Consider the following 18,110-nt stretch of genomic DNA (forward strand, 5'->3'; position numbering starts at 1 on the left):
GGGGTTTTAGGCTGGGTTTCTGTACAGCACTTTGAGATATCAGCTGATGTAAGAAGGGCTATATAAATAAATTTGATTTGATTTGAACATTGGTGACCATAACCTAATCAAATTTGTCCATCCACAATGAAATATGATGACACTTAAATTAAAAAAGGACTTGCATAACACCTTCATAACATTTCTTTAGAGGAAAGATTTACTGGGCACTTTGAGAGTGACTTGGAAAGCAACGACACAGTGTTCATTTTGTCTGTTCTATTCACACCGTTCATTTTGCTGCCTTCAACAACTTTGAACTTCAAGGTTAACGAACATCAATGTCAATGAAGGATAATGAATGCCAATTATGTTCTTATGAAGGGTAATGATTGCATGGACATCTCCACTAAAGTGCTGATCCATCCTAACCTACTGAGCAGTGGGTGGAATTTACTCTTAACCACTGATGCAGGGTCAGATTTGATTTGATCCCTAATGGCTAAGGTTAGGATTGGGAGCTAGGTAATCTGATCCTAGATCTGTGGTGAAGGGTGACTTCTGCCTCAAGCTCATTTTGAATACCCAATACTTCTCCTTCCTCGGTCTCTCCCTCTTGCTGAGCTTGGTGTAGCAGCAGTGAGGCTTGTCGCCCCTGGCAACCCCAGCCCCTCCCACTGTCTGCACTGCCAGCATCATGGTTACCTCATGACTCTTGCTCTGCAACAGCGCCCCCTGTTGGTTCTTATCAATATTTACATTCCATTTCTGACTTCTCTCTCTCTACACACCCCCAATGCCTTGTAGTCTTGCCCCTGGTCAGGCATCTTTTTTGTAAATGTATATATAAATATCTACATATAAATGTCTGTCGCTCTCTCGTCCTCTTGTGTAGACTCCTAGATCTCTGTGCTCATGACAGTCAGTCAGTGAAGGGCCCAGGTAATAGAGTGGGTGTCAACACACTGCTGCTCTTCTTATGCTTTGTAGTTGCGAAGGTCTGCTTTCTCACAAACTGGAAAGTGCTGAAGAGGAAACGACAAATAAAAATGTGACGTGCTTCAATGGTCTCTCTCGGTCTCTCTGTTTTGTTTCTGCGTTTTCTCCCTTCATCTTGAAATGTGTTTTCTCCCTTCATCTTGAAATGTGTTGTCTCCTTAGTCAATACAGATGAAGGTGGGTGCTGGTGTGAGTGTGTGTTTGTTTGTGTGTTCATGTGTGTGTCTTTAGCCTCAGTTCTTAGTCTAAAGTTGTAAGGTTCTCGAAGGCCTGCATTGTGAAATCCTCACAGTTCTTTCCTATGAACAAAGGTCCTGTCCACCTATCCACCAAAATGAAATGTTGTTACACTGCTAATCTAGGACCTGCTGCAACATTGTTACAGACATTATCATTGACACAGTGACCTGGCTACACAGTCACTGTTGGCAGAAGTAGGATTGTGTGTGTGTGTGTGCGCGCGCACGGAATGCTCCTCTTTTGTTTGGCACTTTTTGATGGTCAGCAGCATTCCAACGCAATTATCAGCAACACACACATGGCAGCTGCTGGAAAAAACAACGGAGCAGTCTCGCCACCCCTCCCCCACCACAACTGGTCAATTCTTCTGCACTAGCAGCTTTGATGGACAGGGGTTGGGGGGGGTTGAAGGAGGGGGGCGAGTGACAGATACTGTGTGGGGGGGAGGACCTTGGGGGGTGAGGGGGGTTACAGGGAGGGGTTTGGTCAGGGCCAAACCCAGGACCAAAAGACCAGTGGAGCCCGGAAGACCCAGCTCTTAGGCCTGACACACTGGAGGCTACGAGGGGGCACAGATCCAAACGGTGATAGATTATCTGCCTGAGAGGAGCCGGGGGTCGAATGAAGAACACCTGTTGGAGAACCCAGAGGTCTAGGAGGGGAGGTCTAGAACCGGGAGGTGAGTTACAGAATGGGGGGATTACTGAGGTATGGAATGGAACTACTCTCCTTACAATCATATAATGTAAGGAGAGAATTATTCTCTGTCTATTTAGAATTCTTTATTGAATTTTCATTTAGAATATTGGGGACTTTTTGTATTTGTATTAATTAGGGTTCCCCATTGGCTGCTACCAAAGCAGCAGCTACTCTTCCTGAGGTGAAAACACATTAATGGACTTACATCACACATAAAACAAAAGATAAAACAGTACATCATATAAAATTATTACACCACTACATATCTACAATATAAAATGTACAATACCACCATACAACAATATTATAATTAACGTGTATGTAGAGTGTGTGTGTTAGCACTTGTGTGCATATGAGTGTGTCTGTACCTTTGTGTGTGTCTCTTCACTGTCCCTGCTGTTCCATAGGGTGTATTGTTACCTGTTTTTTTTTAAATCTGATTCTATTGCTTGCATCACTTACCTGATGTGAAATAGAGTTCCATGTAGTCATGGCTCTATGTAGTACTGGGCGCCTCCCATAGTCTGTTCTGATTCTGAAGAGACCTCTGGTGGCATGTCTTGTGGGGTATGCATGGGTGTCCGAGCTGTGTGCTAGTAGGTTAAACAGACAGCTCGGTACATTCAGCTTGTCAACACTTTTGACAAAAACAAGTAGTGATTAAGTCAATCTCTCTTCCACTTTGAGCCATGAGATATTGACATGCATATCATTCATATTACCTCCCTGTGTACTTTTAAGGGCCAACTGTGCTGTTCTGAGCCAATTGTAATTTTCCTAAGTCCCTCTTTTTTCCCCTGACCATACGACCGGACAGTAGTCCAGGTGAAACAAAGCTAGTGTCACGGTTCATGAATCCACTGCCTCTCTCTCTCTCTCTCTCTCCTGTGTTTGTGTGGGCGTTCTCGAAGGCCTGCATTGTGAAATTCTGGCATCTGGATTCATTCGTCCTTCCTCTTCTCCAGCGGGGGCGGGGTTCTTCTTTGTGGGGAAGAAGGACGGATCTCTGCGTCCTTGCATTGATTACCGTGGGTTGAATAACATCACAGTGAAGAATACCTATCCCTTACCGTTGATGTCCTCAGCCTTTGAAAGGTTACAGGGAGCATCCGTGTTCACTAAGTTGGATTTACGTAATGCATATCATTTGGTTCGCATAAGGAGGGGGGACGAATGGAAGACCGCGTTTAACACCCCCAGAGGGCACTTCGAGTATTTGGTCATGCCTTTTGGGTTATCCAACTCCCCAGCGGTTTTCCAGGCACTCGTCAATGACGTGCTGAGAGATATGATTGATCAGTTCATATATGTTTACCTGGATGACATACTGATTTTTTTCTTCTTCTCTCCAGGAACACGTTCAGCACGTCAGACGAGTGCTTCAGAGGTTGTTGGAGAATGGACTTTTTGTCAAGGCGGAAAAATGCATTTTCCATGCACAATCCGTTCCATTCCTAGGTTACATCGTCTCGACTGAAGGTATTCGCATGGATCCTGACAAGGTTAAGGCTGTGGTGGATTGGCCAAGCCCAGATTCCCGTAAGGCCCTACAGAGGTTTCTGGGATTCGCCAATTTCTACAGGCGTTTCGTTCGCAACTTTAGCCAGATAGTCGCTTCTCTTACCGCCTTAACCTCCCCCAGAGTGACGTTCAGGTGGTCCGATGCAGCCGAGGCTGCATTCACCAAACTCAAGAGCCGCTTTGTTTCGGCTCCCATCCTCATAGCTCCCGATCCCTCGCGTCAGTTCGTGGTGGAGGTGGGGGTAGGTGCGGTACTTTCCCAACGTTCCTCTTCTGACGACAAGATGCACCCTTGCGCGTTCCTTTCCCATCGGTTATCACCTGCGGAACGCAACTACGACATTGGAAACAGAGAGTTGTTGGCAGTGAAGTTAGCACTGGAGGAGTGGCGCCATTGGTTAGAGGGTTCGGGGGTACCTTTTATAGTTTGGACCGATCACAAAAATTTGGAATATATCAGAACCGCCAAGCGACTCAACTCCAGGCAGGCGCGGTGGGCACTCTTTTTCGGACGTTTTGACTTCTCTCTCTCGTATCGCCCGGGTTCCAAGAATGTCAAACCCGATTCCCTTTCTCGTATTTTTGACCATTCCGAACGACCATCCACTCCCGAGTGCATCCTACCCAGGACCCTAGTGGTCTCCACACTTATATGGGAGGTTGAATCGAGGGTCAGAACGGCCTTAGAAGGGGTAACGCCTCCGCCCGGTTGTCCGCCTAATCGGTTGTTTGTGCCGGAGGGGTGTCGGTCCGATGTTATTCGGTGGGGGCATTGCTCCAACGTAGCGTGTCATCCAGGAGTCAGCCGTACTAGCTTTTTAGTGAAGCAACGCTTTTGGTGGCCGCTGATGGCTCGTGACATTCACAGTTTTGTCTTGGCTTGCTCGGTTTGTGCCACTGGGAAGAGTTCTAATCGACCCCCAGATGGGTTACTCCAACCGCTGTCGGTCCCTTCGAGACCCTGGTCCCACATCGGGCTAGATTTTGTTACCGGTCTCCCGCCCTCCCAGGGCAAGACGGTTGTTTTGACCGTGGTGGACCGGTTCTCGAAGGCGGCTCATTTTATTCCCTTGCCTAAATTACCATCTGCAAAGGAAACAGCGGTAACGGTCGTGGATCATGTCTTTTGCTTACATGGCCTGCCGATGGACGTAGTTTCTGACCGGGGGCCCCAATTTGTGTCCAAGTTTTGGCAGGAGTTTTGTAGGTTACTGGGAGCAAGTGTCAGTCTTTCTTCAGGGTTTCATCCCCAGAGCAACGGTCAAACGGAGAGGGCCAACCAAGATTTGGAGAGAGTGTTGCGATGTTTGGTTTCTAAGAACCCCTCTTCCTGGAGTCAACAACTCTCTATGGTTGAGTACGCAGCCACGGGTCTCTCTCCGTTTGAGTGTAGTTTAGGTTACCAGCCACCTATCTTTCCCAGTACTGAGTCCGAGGTCACTGTTCCCTCCGCTCACGCTTTCATCCAGAGGTGCCGTCACGTATGGAGCAGAGCCCGTGAGACTCTCCTCCGGGTGGGGGCGCGCACCAAGGCTAAGGCCGATCGCCACCGGTCGAAGCCTCCGGTATACGTCGTTGGACAAAGAGTGTGGCTTTCCACGAAGAACATTCCACTCCGATCCGTTTCTAACAAGCTTGCCCCCAAATTTATCGGGCCGTTCAAGGTCACCAGGATCATTAGTCCGGTGGCGGTCCGGCTCAAGCTTCCTCCGGCGTATAGGAGAATTCATCCTACCTTCCATGTGTCCAAGATAAAACCGGTGTTTCAGGCACGTATTAACCCGCCGGTCCCGGTTCTCCCGCCGCCACGACTTGTTGATGGGGAGACTTTGGATTTTGAACTCGAGAAGGAGGGGACGCGGATTCCAGTACCTGGTAGACTGGGAGGGTTACGGTCCGGAGGGGAGAAGTTGGGTACCCGCTAGGGACATTCTGGATCACTCCCTTATCGATGATTTCAATCGACAGGTAAATTTGTCTGGGAACGCCAAGAGGCGTTCCTAGGGGGGGGGGGGTAGTGTCACGGTTCATGAATCCACTGCCTCTCTCTCTCTCTCTCTCTCCTGTGTTTGTGTGGGCGTGGTTCCCAATCTTGGCCTGATTGTCTGCGCCAGCTGGAATTAATTATCTTCCCCTTTATATGTTCTGTAACCTGTGTTTCTTGTTGTCAGATCGTTGTTTCTTCCCTGAGGTTGTGTCGTGTGTCAGTGCTCTTTCTCTCGCAGCCCTTGTGGGGATTATCTGCTGTGCTCCTTCCTACCCAGCCGGACTCACTCCCTTGGATTTCTCAGCACGCTATCATCAGAGGATGTGCCCTAGGCCCTGGGTTGGATTCTGTCTGAGTATATTCTGTCTGTCCTGTTGATGCTGTAAACTATTTCATTAAACCATCGTTGCTTGCATCTTGCATCCGCCTCTGTATTGTGACAGCTAGGGCCTGTAGGATCTGCCATGTTGATAGTGTTGTTAAGAAGGCAGAGCAGTGCTTATTATGGACAGATTTCTCCCCCATCTTAGCTACTGTTGACAGTTTACAATCCAGGGTTACTCCAAGCAGTTAAGTCACCTCAACTTGCTCAATTTCCACATTATTCATTACGAGATTTAGTTGAGGTTTAGGGTTTAGTGAATGATTTTTCCCAAATACAATGCTCTTAGTTTTGGAAATATTAAGGACAAACTTATTCTTTGCCACCCATTCTGAAACTAACTGCAGCTCTTTGTGAAGTGTTGCAGTCGCTTTAGTAGCTGACATGTATTGTGTTGAGTCATCCACATACATAGACACACTGGCTTTACTCAAAGCCTGTGGCATGTCGTTAGTAACGATTGAATAAAGTAAGGGGCCTAGATAGTTGCCCTGGGGTATTCCTGATTCTACCTGGATTATGTTGGACATCCATTTAAGAACACCCTCTGTATTTTGTTAGACAAGTAACTCTTTATCCACAATATAGCAGGGGGTGTAAAGCCAAAACACATACGTTCTTCCAGCAAAAGACTATGATCGATAATGTCGAAATCTGCACTGAAGTCTGACAAAACAGCAACCACAATCTTTTTATCATCAATTTCTCTCAGCCAATCATCAGTCATATGCTTGTTAAATGTCCTTTGCTATAAGTGTTGTGAGGTGTGTTCAGTGAATGTTTGCAGTTATCGTGGCTGAAAAATATTAGCCTGCAATACAGGTTTGGTTGAAGAAACATACCAAGTGTACAAAGATATTGAAACCTTTCAATATACTGATGTAAGAAGGGCTTTATAAATACATTTGATTTGATTTCAAGCGTGTACATTTTTTAATTGCCAAATGAAGAAATAATAAAATATTAAAGACAATAAATAACCAAAATAGGTAACCATCAGTTTCACCAAAATGTTGTTTAATCAAGAATGTTTTATAGTAAAAACTAAAAAAAGAAGGCCCTCAATCTCCTCAAATGTAATGTTCTGTCTCCTCTCTCTCTCTCTTCTCAGAGGGCCTAAGTTGAAATTGATTGCCCCCTGCACCTAGCCTTGGATCCTTTTACATAGAGAGCTGCCGAACACATTTACCAACACGCTGTAACATACAGTCTGCAGGATGTTCAAGTACACCCCTCCTTGGCATGTGCTGTGTAACAGCATGGAGCATGAGACCAAGGTAAGACAACCCTTACCACAAACACAAAAGACAAAATGACTGTTGTGGTTGAAACAAAAAAAATCCTGATTGTAGGCTACTAATTTGTTTTGCCTTGACATCATTCTAGATGTTGCCTCATTTACCAACAATCAACAGTTTTGGATCTTCATTGTTTGAGTTTTTGTACCACTGCCATTACAGCCTAGATTCTTCTCATGTTTTCCATGCTCTTGTGCAAAAACTACGTCGATCTTTATTGATTTAAAAGCAATTTTAGACATACATCTCAATAATGCCCACTTTAATATCTGTCACATGTTACATCTGTCACGTATTTGATTCCTAGAAGTCCAGCCATAGGGATATAAAGTAGATATACCTCTACAATCACAAAAATTTAAAATGAGATCCATATTAAAGGTCTTCATTCAGAGTGATAAAGTTGATTGAAATACTGTAATGATTAGTGTACATGCACATGCTAGCCACTAGAGAGCAGTAAACCTATTCTCAGTGTGAACATCCCCATTTCTCCAAACTGCTCTGAATCTGATTGTAAATGGAAAGTCCTCTAAAACCTACTTTGGCTTGGGCCCAAAAATGTTATCTTATTTTGGCCGTGTCTTAACTTTTAAGTAGTTTAATTTCCTCAATAAACACTGATTTATCACTGATTTATCTGAACTGGTCAGGAGACTGAATTATTTAGCGGATGTCTCCCACCTCTCTGGTTGTTCAGATCAATGGCAGAATGAAGGTGGTTATAAGAAACAATTGATCAGTATCTATTGTACTAGCTGGCTTTAGTCACATAAACCATTAAATACATTTTCTTTAAGTGGTGAAAAAACTATAGCAATCACAAGTGGAATGGAGGTATAGAAAGGTACATTTGAAAAGGTGTATGTTTTTTTTTGTCTTACAAGTCAATCACAAGTTTCTTTCCCTTAAGCTTTCTGAACTACTGCAGACCTGGCCCTGCCTGATGTCATGTCCAGCCCCTGTTGAAGTCTCTTGACAAGTTTTATCTTGATTGCTAAAATGTCTTGTAAAACATAAATGAAGCAGACTGGTGAGAGAGGCGCTCCACCTCTACCCAGGTAATGATTGAAAAAGGTAATGAACATTTAGAACACGTAGGCCACTATGACTCAAGCTCTTCACTGGACTGAAGCTAAGGCTGGGACATCCTCTTAGGTGAACTTCAACCCCAAAAGGAAGATTCTTCTGTAACAGTTCACAGGCAAGACTGATAATGATGATGCCTCAGTATTTGTAAACTGTGTTCTTTTCTGTTCTTGGTTCCTTGTGAGACTGGTGATAGTTAAAGGGAATGGATACATTTCCATAACACCGCATATCAAGTCATGCCAGTGGTCATGAAGGGAAGGAGAAGCTTCTGTTGAAAGCACTTGAAAGCACTCAACAGGAAATTACCTTACTCATTCCCTCTGGTCAGGGTTCTCCAACTCCAGTCCTGGAGAGTTGCTGGGTGAGCAGGCTTTTGTTTCAGTCCAGCACTAATTCACCTGTTTCAAATGATCAACTAATCATGGTCTTCAGTTTGGACCACAGGTCATTTATTCAGATGTGTTGATGCTGGGATGGAACAAAAGCCTGCACACCCAGCAGCTCTCCAGGAGTTACGGAGACTACAAGAGGTTAGGGTTGCTTCTCCTAAAGAGGTTGTCTGAGGTGGGAGGAAGGACTCAGAGACCTTACCAGAATATTCTGTTTTCTCTCACAACAAAACCACTCTAGGGGCTCTATTCCATCCTTATGCGTTAGCGGAGACTGCAGTTATGGTAAATGCTGCAGATGCCTGATGAGTAGGAAATGACCTTTACATATCTAGCGCGCTATCTGTAACGCTTCAGCGATAGAGATTGAATGGAGCCCCTACGTTACTTTGTTTCAGTACACATTGAAATAGTCTAAGTTCTTTATGGCCCAATTGTTTATAATAAGAGGGATCTCGGTTATCTTGATTGATGATTGGCCTTGGAGAGGTTTAAAGGTTTCTCTCCTACCTCCAGATGTTGATGTAGCGGTCTGTCAGTCTCATGTACTTTTCCCTCTTCTGTAAGAGGGTGGGACTCCAGTAGTTTACATGACATTGGCTGAACTTTGCCTGTGCTGTAAGGTGCTCAAGAGACCGTAATATATATATATATATATATATATAGCGAGAGATAGAAAGTGGGAGACAAGACATCAGACAGAGAAGAAAGACTGTTTGTCTTGTTCGCTGTATACCGCTTAAGGTAGGATTCCTTACTTATTTTTCAAAAATTATGTACTGTACAGTTTTCAGGTCAAATTCAATGTATTTCAACAGCATTATCGCTACTTACATTACAGGTGTAGGATGTTAATTTGATCACCCTGTTGCAGGAGAACTTGCCTTCAATACATGACATTTTAAACTTAGTGTATCTGATGTTTTAAAAGGCTTCTGAAGTTTTCAGACTTGATTTTCCCTTATGAAAAATGTATCAACCCTTACTAAAAATGTCCATTAATTATAATCCACATGATTATTCACATTTCCTGTTGTTGCAGGATTATTTTCCTGCTGTAGCAAACTGGCTCAAATTAAGATCCTATATTTGTATTTTTCTATACACTTTTATTGTGGTGGCACCTTGTATGCCCCTGTCTCTGTAGCAACACAACCTATACCCATTGGAGCACTCCAGCACGTTGTTACTTTACAAAATGTTTTTTGAATACTAGAGCTTTAATGAGAGGTTAGCATGGATGTCCTTCAACAACATTAACTGGTTTGACATCTGCATGGTCAATAGACATAAGCTGCAGTAGCAGTGAGTGTGTAAAATTACCTATGCGCTGTGATAATTGTTTTGTTTGCTCTATAACCTGCTAATTCATATGCCTTCCGACCGTGATATATAGGCCTAAAGGCCGAGACAACAAGAAGACAGTGGCAGAATAAATTCAACCACACCTTCGTTTTATCACAAAACCGAACAGTACCCTCTGTCCAGTGAAGTCCAGAAAGCATATTGTATGTACAGTAACAGACAGTTACATGACCTACAGCAGGGTCAAGCAAGTTAATGTTTCCGACATTTTCGGACCACTAAACAACTCTTGATTTAGAACCATGGAGAGTTACCGCAAGTCACAAAGAAAACGGGAGCTGCCTCCACTATTCCAGCACCATTTCAACGTCAATATTTTAACATCATCAAATCACCTCTGCTTAGTCTAATACAGTGACAACTAAAAGATACAGTGACAACTACCCCCCAAAATGTAGTCCAACGTAGTCAACGTAAGCTAATATGATGTGGCTGTCTATGGTTCTGATTTCTGTGCGCTTGTGTGTGTGTGTGTGTGCGCATTCGTGCAAGTAGAAAAACATGTTGACTCACCCTACTTGTAGAGAAACACCAATACCATACTCCTTTATTTCATGTTGACGAAGCAGTCTATCACTCTGTCATACAGTAAGCGCTTTTATTTTTTGCTGTCATAGGCTACCTGGCTAAAATGCTTGCTTGCTAGCCTAACTTCCATTCATTGGCAAAGTTAGCTAGTTAAGGGAGACCAGATGCTTGCGGGCTTCCCTTGCCTGTCATACTCGTTTGGACCAGACAGCATCAGATAGATGGCCAACACGTAGAGAGACAGAGGGGTTCTGTTTCGGTCGCTCTGATGCTTTCTCCTGTGAGATACATTCAGGCTCTTGCGAATTGAAGGAAAATTCTAAAATATATCTACATTTTATTTGTCCTTTTTTGGGGGGAAGCCTGACTTCCCTTGGCATCCATGAATACACACCACTGGAAAGCTGCAGGGTATGACAACATTTATTTCGGTATTTCTTTTGGACAGTCAATGAGTAAATGTATTAGAATTTAATAAGTCTAAAGGTTATAATAGGGACGAATCTGTGGCGATATCTTCATTGCCCTATTTTCTACTTGTATTATCTTGAGTCTTTACAACTTGACTTTGGCCTTAGCTAATCCATGTCACAATAGGGTAATTTGTTGACAGGGACTAATGTAAGTTTTTGTGCGCGTGCGCGCGTACACACACACACACACACACACACACACACACACACACAGCTACAGTGCCTTCAGAATGTATTCATACCCCTTGACTTATTCCACATTTGTTGTGTTACAGTCTGAATTCAAAATGTATTAAATAGATTTTCTCACCAATCTACAAACAATACCCCACAGTGACAAAGTGAAAACATGTAAACAATTTATTGAAAATTAAATACAGAAATATCTAATTTACATAAGTATTCACACCCCTGAGTCAATACATTAGAATCACCTTTGGCAGCGATTACAGCTGTGAGTCTTTCTGTGTAAGTCTCTAAGAGTTTTGCACACCTGGATTGTACATTATTTGGACATTATTCTATTAACAATTCTTCAAGCTCTGTCAGATTGGTTAATGCAAGACAACCATTTTCAAGTCTTGCCATAGATTTTCAAGCCGATTTAAGACAAAACTGTAACTAGACCACTCAGGTGTCATTTTGGTAGCAACTCCAGTGTATATTTGGCCTTGTGTTTTAGGTTATTGTCCTGCTGAAAGGTGAATTCATCTCCCAGTGTCTGGTGGAAAGCAGACTGAACCTGGTCTTCATGTAGGGTTTAGCCTGTGCTTAGCTCCATTCTGTTTATTTTTTATCCCCAAAAAACTCCTCTGTCCTTAACGATTACAAGAATACCAATAACCAATGTTCACTCTAAGCTGCGCACATGCACTGGCCTGCAGCTCCCCTCAGACTGCTGTGCAGAAGAAATATCAGCCCACGCAGAGAAGCAAGAGATTGAACTTCACTCAACTTTCTAGAGTTTTCCCCTTTAATTAACACTATCAACGTTTTGCTCTACTGTGCACGAATCAACGCAATATTAGCCAATGTAACATACCGAAACAAAATTAACTATGCAAGAGACTTAGTATGCAAAACTAACTGTGCAAGAGAGTAGGATTCTATTTGCATTGGAGTAGGATTCCATTGCTTGAAGAAATTAAAAACCTATTTTTGAGAAATACTTTTTTAGTTTAACTTTAATCACAATTTGCATCCCCATTGAGTGCATATATGACTTGACTGTGGTTTCCTGAAACTCTCCATAAGTAAAAAGTAATTTAAAATCTCAACTGTAACGTCAAAAGTATAAATATCTGATTAAGTTTAGGCAAAGACTGTAGCAGAATGGTTATATAGATCATCACAGCAATAGATCTGGTAATCTTCCACACAGAAACGCCAAAGTTCACAAAAATAGATAAGAGGTTTGACTGAGATGATTCAACCTCATATGAAATTCCCATGCATTCTTTGAGGGTTGCCATGCTGGGAAAAAAATTGGTATTGGAGGATGTCACATGTTTTGCAGGTATGCTGTAAAATGCATGGGAAATTTCAACATTGACTTCTCGATTCACACTGAAAACCCCTGAGGTTAATACAGATTCATTACCTGACTGGTTTCATTGATCAATTTAAATTAACTTAAATCTGACCTGACTGCAGTCTTTTGTTACCAACTTAATATTTCTTACCTTCTTGACAAACACAAAAATCTGTATATTTGAGACCATCTGGCACATTAGATTGCTCTAAATTGTACCAGTTTGAACATAAGGAGTTCTCATTTCATGACCTCTCTCCTTATCAGCTAGGTTTACTGTAAAGGCGGTGTCTCACTATCATGAGGTAGTAGGTATTGCATTTAAGCTGTAAATGTTGACAATGATAGTGGCATTCCACAGCAAATCTCACGCCATCCTCTCTTACACAAGTTTTTATTGACCCTTTAAACAGATTCCTGTGAACCATAAAACTCTGAAAAGTGCTATGCAAGTCATTTCATTTTGGTGGCACAATCTGTATTCTGTAGATATCTGGGAAGTGGGAATGACAGCCATTGTCGCTGTATGCAAAAAGATAGCTATTCAAAAAATGTCTTTAAGATGTCTTTATGTTTAATTGTTAGAACTATCAGGACAGAGGTAGCCTTGTTTAATTGTTAGAACTATCAGCACAGAGGTAGCCTAGTTTAATTGTTAGAACTATCAGGACAGAGGTAGCCTTGTTTAATTGGTTGATACTGACAGGATACAGTTTCCTGTTGACTACTCAACTGTTTTGATCCATTTCCTTATTTCTTCTATTGGTTTCAGAGACTCTCAGTTGCTGCATCTGATGATTACCAGGATGTGTTGACCCAGAATGAGGGAGACCTGATAGGTTGCCACTCTCTCCTGCTTATTGCCTCAGAAATCTCACTGTCTACACAGGAAGACACCACAACCCAAGGAACCACGGACAGCATACCCAGAAAGTGGCTGCTGCAGCCCATGTCACTCAAATTGGAGCAGGCAACAGATCTTCGCACCATGCTCAGCCCCACCACGGACGAGCCCTTCAGCCTGGACCAGAGCTGGACCTACAACAGGAATGGCAACTCTTCTGCTTTCAGTTTCGATAGCATCTCCGTAAACCACACCCGGGCCACAGTCGTATCTTCCCAGCAAAAAGAGGTGTCGTCCCGGGACGTGGTGGTGCAGGCCAGGCAGGTGGCGGTGTCGGAGGAAAACTGTGGCATCACCAGTGAAGACTGGCAAGCCAGCAGCCCTAGCAGTCCCAGCAGCACGGGCTCCTACTGCGGCTTCTACTCGTTCGTGGACAATCCTGCAAGCCCCGAGGCAGAGCTGAATGAAGCCTGGATGGTGTCCCCGGAAAGGCAAGCCACCCTGAAAGAGGAGAGCAGCTTCAAATTGCAGACGTATGTTGGTGGGAAGAAGCCATGGAGTCTGTTCAAGGTGGACAAGGACTCCCGCTACCAGGTGGACACAGACAACGGTGCCCAATTGAAGGCAGAGGAGGAGGAGAAGAAACTTACGAAGGAGATCATGCATGGTCATGCCCCCCAAAAAACTGCCACCTACAGGGAGCAGTGGAGTGCGCTGAGCTTGTCACCTAACAAGCTGCTGGAAGGGTTCAGCTTGTGCTATGGTCCAACCAGCAGTAAATCTGAGCCCACACCAGCAGCCGAGGCTGGTACCATCGACAATGAGCAGATCAACTTCAGCGCAGCGCGGGAGCAGTTCCTAAAGATGGAACAGTCCAGGCTCAACCCCTTTCTGCAGAGTCCCAGCTCTATAAAACCACAAGGAAGACGATGGCAGTCAGAAGACAGCTTGCTATCACCAAAGAGTGCGAAAAAAGAAGACCACTCTACAGTATGGTTGAACCAAAGTCCGACCCCAGTGAAACAGCAGGATGAAGGGGAAGTCGTCACTGGCAGAAAGGTGACAGTGTACCGCACAAAGGAGAAGGTAACCAAGAGCCAGGGTAGTCTGCTTTACGACCTTGACTCTGGACTGGAGGATCTATCGGGGGACCCCACTGTTGGCTACACAAGTGATGTAAGCATATCCAATGACAACTCTCAACCAGAAAGCACGGTCACCCAATCGGTAAGTGGTCACAGAGAGACGCCCATTGAGAGGGAGATTCGTATCACTCAGGAGAGAGAGGAGAGCCTTCGGAAATTGCGGGGCATTAAGCACACCGATGTCCAGGAGATGGTGGAGATCAAGACCAAGTCTCTGCTCTCCCAGACTGCAGCACCACTGACACCTGTCAAGGCCAAAGAGAAGAATCGGGTGAGCTTCTTCATCCAGCGCGAGATCGAAAAGGACAGCCAGAGGGAAGTGGACCTGATGCACCAGGGGAGAGTCCCAAGTCTGTATGACAGGGGAACTCCGCAGGAACTGGAGGATAGGAAGAAGATCTTTGAGCTGCCAGACCAACCTGGAGCCAAGGAGAAGAGGAAAAGGGCTTGGTCTTCACCCGGGGTCATTGTGAGGAGTAGCAGCTCAGATAGTGAATGCTCCCCTTCCACTTGCTTCCCTCACCGGCACTCAGAAGAGACGGAGTTGTACATCAGCCACATGAACACCGCTCCAACCATCAATACCACCAGCAAAGGCTGGGGTTCAGATTCCCAAGACCTCACCAGAGTACTGCCAAGTAGCCTCCCAGAGGAGAGTGTTACATTGGAAGGCCGTGAGACCACAAAGGCGGCCAGCTCTAAAGTCACAATAGTGGTGAAGACGACAAGCACTAGCGAAATAGTAAATGACCCATCGTGGTTAGTGAGAAGAAAGGAGCCAGTTCCAGCCAAAAGCTCCTCAGCTAAAGAAGCCTCCTTTTCGTACTCTCCGTCCTCCCCTACACCCACTGCTTCTGCAGTTCAGGGGTCTGAGCCAAATGATAAGCTTTTTCAAACCTGGAGGGCACACCTGAATTCTGGTGGCATGCGACCTCAAAGACCAAACGCTCCAGATGTTATCCAGAAGGAGATTGAGCAGGATCTAAAACGCGAGCAGGAGCACCGGGAACTCCGGGAATCCTGTGGCCTGTACGCCTCTATGGAAGGAAACCTGGACTGTGTAGGACGAGACGCTAAAGACACATATCAATCGCAAAGCCTGCAAAGGGTCATCGTGGAACAGGAAGACTCTGTCTTCTATGAGAGCCCTTCACTTCGTGTAGAGCAGACAAGCTTGACCAGACGGCCCTATTCCTTTATCACTCCAGTATCAATGCTAGGTAGGATGGTATATTAATCCATAGACAAATCTATACAATTACATAAAGTTACAAGACAATGTAACACAGGAATAATTCATGATGGCAATATCTTATACATGTTTTTGGCTTGATTTAATAAGTAACTCTCTGTGACGTTGATGCATGCAGAGTGGATGTTGCATTACAAAGTCTTGTTTACTGATGGCTTTCTTAGACTGGAGGAAACGACAAGCTTAATTAGAACCTGATCTTTGGTCATATATGGGGAGAGGAAGCAAAGCTGTGTTACCAGCCATGATTAACCATTAACACGGCGCAAAACAGATTGCTGTGAGGTTGTTGAATAGTTTCTCCAGTTGGGTTTTTGGTGCTTTCTTTAGAGTTAATGCACTGACATTTAGTGGTTAAGATCACTGTACAGTCACTCACATTATAGCAAGATAATCTAAAATGTTTAGCCTACCAGTGTCCATTTTCATAGGGAGTCAGACAGGTGTACAATGGTAAGAATACAATTATCATTATGTAGTTTCATCAGGGGAGCAACTTTCTCTGGGGACCAAAGTTGCGCCCCTGAGTTTCATGTTGCATTCAATTTACATTTCAAAATGTACTCTATCATTAATAACACAATTACAAATATGTGTTAACTCTGTTTCTTTCATTATCCCCTCCCATCCAGATAAAACAGACAGCGCAGCTCCTTTTTCCCCTTCCATTCGTCCCACTGCCCGACTTCCCTCCTTTTCCATAGTGACCGCCCAGCCATGGGGCTGTCCAAGGCCCACCTCCCCCATGGTTAGCAGGGTTTCCCCCATGTTGCCTGCCAGCCCATGGGCAGAGACAGGTGGCTCCCCTGGGACACCCACGCAAAAGGGCCTGACCGAGACACTGCTTGAGGATTTTGAGGAGAGGAGAGTCAAACTGAAGCTGGAAGAGAAAGCTGTAAGTGAGAAAAGACTGTAGTTGGACACAGAGGGTGTTGTTGATATCTTTAGACACATTGAACATTCCTTATAGACACACATAAGACAAACATTTAGGCACACAGTTTAGAAAAAACTACAGCAATGCAATACGCCGACAAAATAAAGCATACAGATAGTGATGGAGAAACCGAGTACATCTTATGAGTTGAGAAATCTCACAGGTTTTATATACCACAATGATAGCTGGTTGCTAATTTGAAAAATGTATTTTGTGTTTCCTGCAGTATGCAAGAATTCAGTGCATTGATGATGTGAATAATGAGGTAAGTGATTGCTCCTCTCTCTGTTGATGTGCGTTTAATCATTGGTCATTTGTCTCAGAGAAGGATCTTTAGCACAGGTCCAATATGACATTGCTGCTATTTCTTCAATTTCAGGTCTTGGAGGCCACCCGGATCACCAGGCACAAAAACAAGCGGGCACTGCGCTGGGAGGCTGGTGACTACACCAACGAGGACTGCCAATGAGTCCACCAGTCCTCTCCCCTGCAGGGCATGGTGAGAGAGGGCAGAAAGGAGAAGAGATGAAAACACAGTCATCTTAGGGAAGTTATTGTCCCATCTCAGCACATATGAATATACTCTCTGACTACACACTACCAAACCTGCTGAACATAATGATTGGTCCACTTCGTGATAAACACCTCATCCATCAACATCAGCCACCTACTAGAGCAGGTGACTTTCCACGATTTAAAAGAAAAAAGACAAGTGAACTGAAAAAAAATATTCAATAAAGACAGGACAAGTTTTAAATGCCATCGGAGGTGGATTGCAAACGGAAGGGAATTTAAGAGGAGTTCTGTGCCTGCTAAGAATGCACTGCGTTGTTTTGGGATGAGACTGCTACGGTCAGGTTGCAGTCCCGAATCATTAGCGTATTAGTTCTTTTTAAGTCTGGCAGTCTCTGGCTGCTCAGTAATTTGATTAGGCTTATCCGCCTTCAAATGACTGCATAGAAAATAAATGACGGAGCTATTTTTGTCTTGTCAGTTGTGCTTTGCAAAGCAAAAACAAGCAAGAAACCATCCTCAGATATCCATGATGTATTTAGAATGGTTAAAATTTCCAAACCAATATCCAATCCAATGAAGCACTTGCTGTACCGTCTTCTAGAAATGTTGACATTTGTCTGATAATTAATATAATAAAGAGCTACAGCAGATAGCAGTATGTTCGTGTTCTTAATTTGACTTGAATGTGCTTTGACAGCAGAAATTTGTGTAAAACTTCTTACCTAAACCGGTCAGGTCCTTATTGCCTTTCTTAGGGCTCGATTCAATCCATATCATGGAAAAACTGCAGTATAGCGTTGATTGAAATTGAAAAGGCAATGTTAACGCAGTCAACTGCATTCACAGTAAATGCTGCATATGTCGGCTCAATCGGAAATGACGGTACCTTTACATTTGAATTGTGCCATCTTCCGTGACATGGATTGAATTGAG

At 44.0% G+C, this 18,110-nt stretch overlaps 1 protein-coding gene across 1 annotated transcript; it reads left to right on the forward strand.

Annotated features, from left to right (window-relative positions):
- Positions 1 to 1,721: 1,721 nt before the first annotated feature.
- LOC129867527 (mitotic interactor and substrate of PLK1-like) lies at positions 1,722 to 17,827 on the forward strand. Its single transcript, XM_055940990.1, has 6 exons — positions 1,722 to 1,897; positions 6,919 to 7,084; positions 13,256 to 15,692; positions 16,357 to 16,619; positions 16,888 to 16,926; positions 17,041 to 17,827. The coding sequence occupies exons 2-6, from the start codon at positions 7,025 to 7,027 to the stop codon at positions 17,128 to 17,130; spliced, it is 2,889 nt and encodes a 962-aa protein (XP_055796965.1). The 5' UTR covers positions 1,722 to 1,897; positions 6,919 to 7,024; the 3' UTR covers positions 17,131 to 17,827.
- The last annotated feature ends 283 nt before the right edge of the window (positions 17,828 to 18,110 follow it).

The sequence above is a fragment of the Salvelinus fontinalis genome, chromosome 12, assembly GCF_029448725.1.
Source record: "Salvelinus fontinalis isolate EN_2023a chromosome 12, ASM2944872v1, whole genome shotgun sequence".
NCBI classification, from domain to species: Eukaryota; Metazoa; Chordata; class Actinopteri; order Salmoniformes; family Salmonidae; genus Salvelinus; species Salvelinus fontinalis.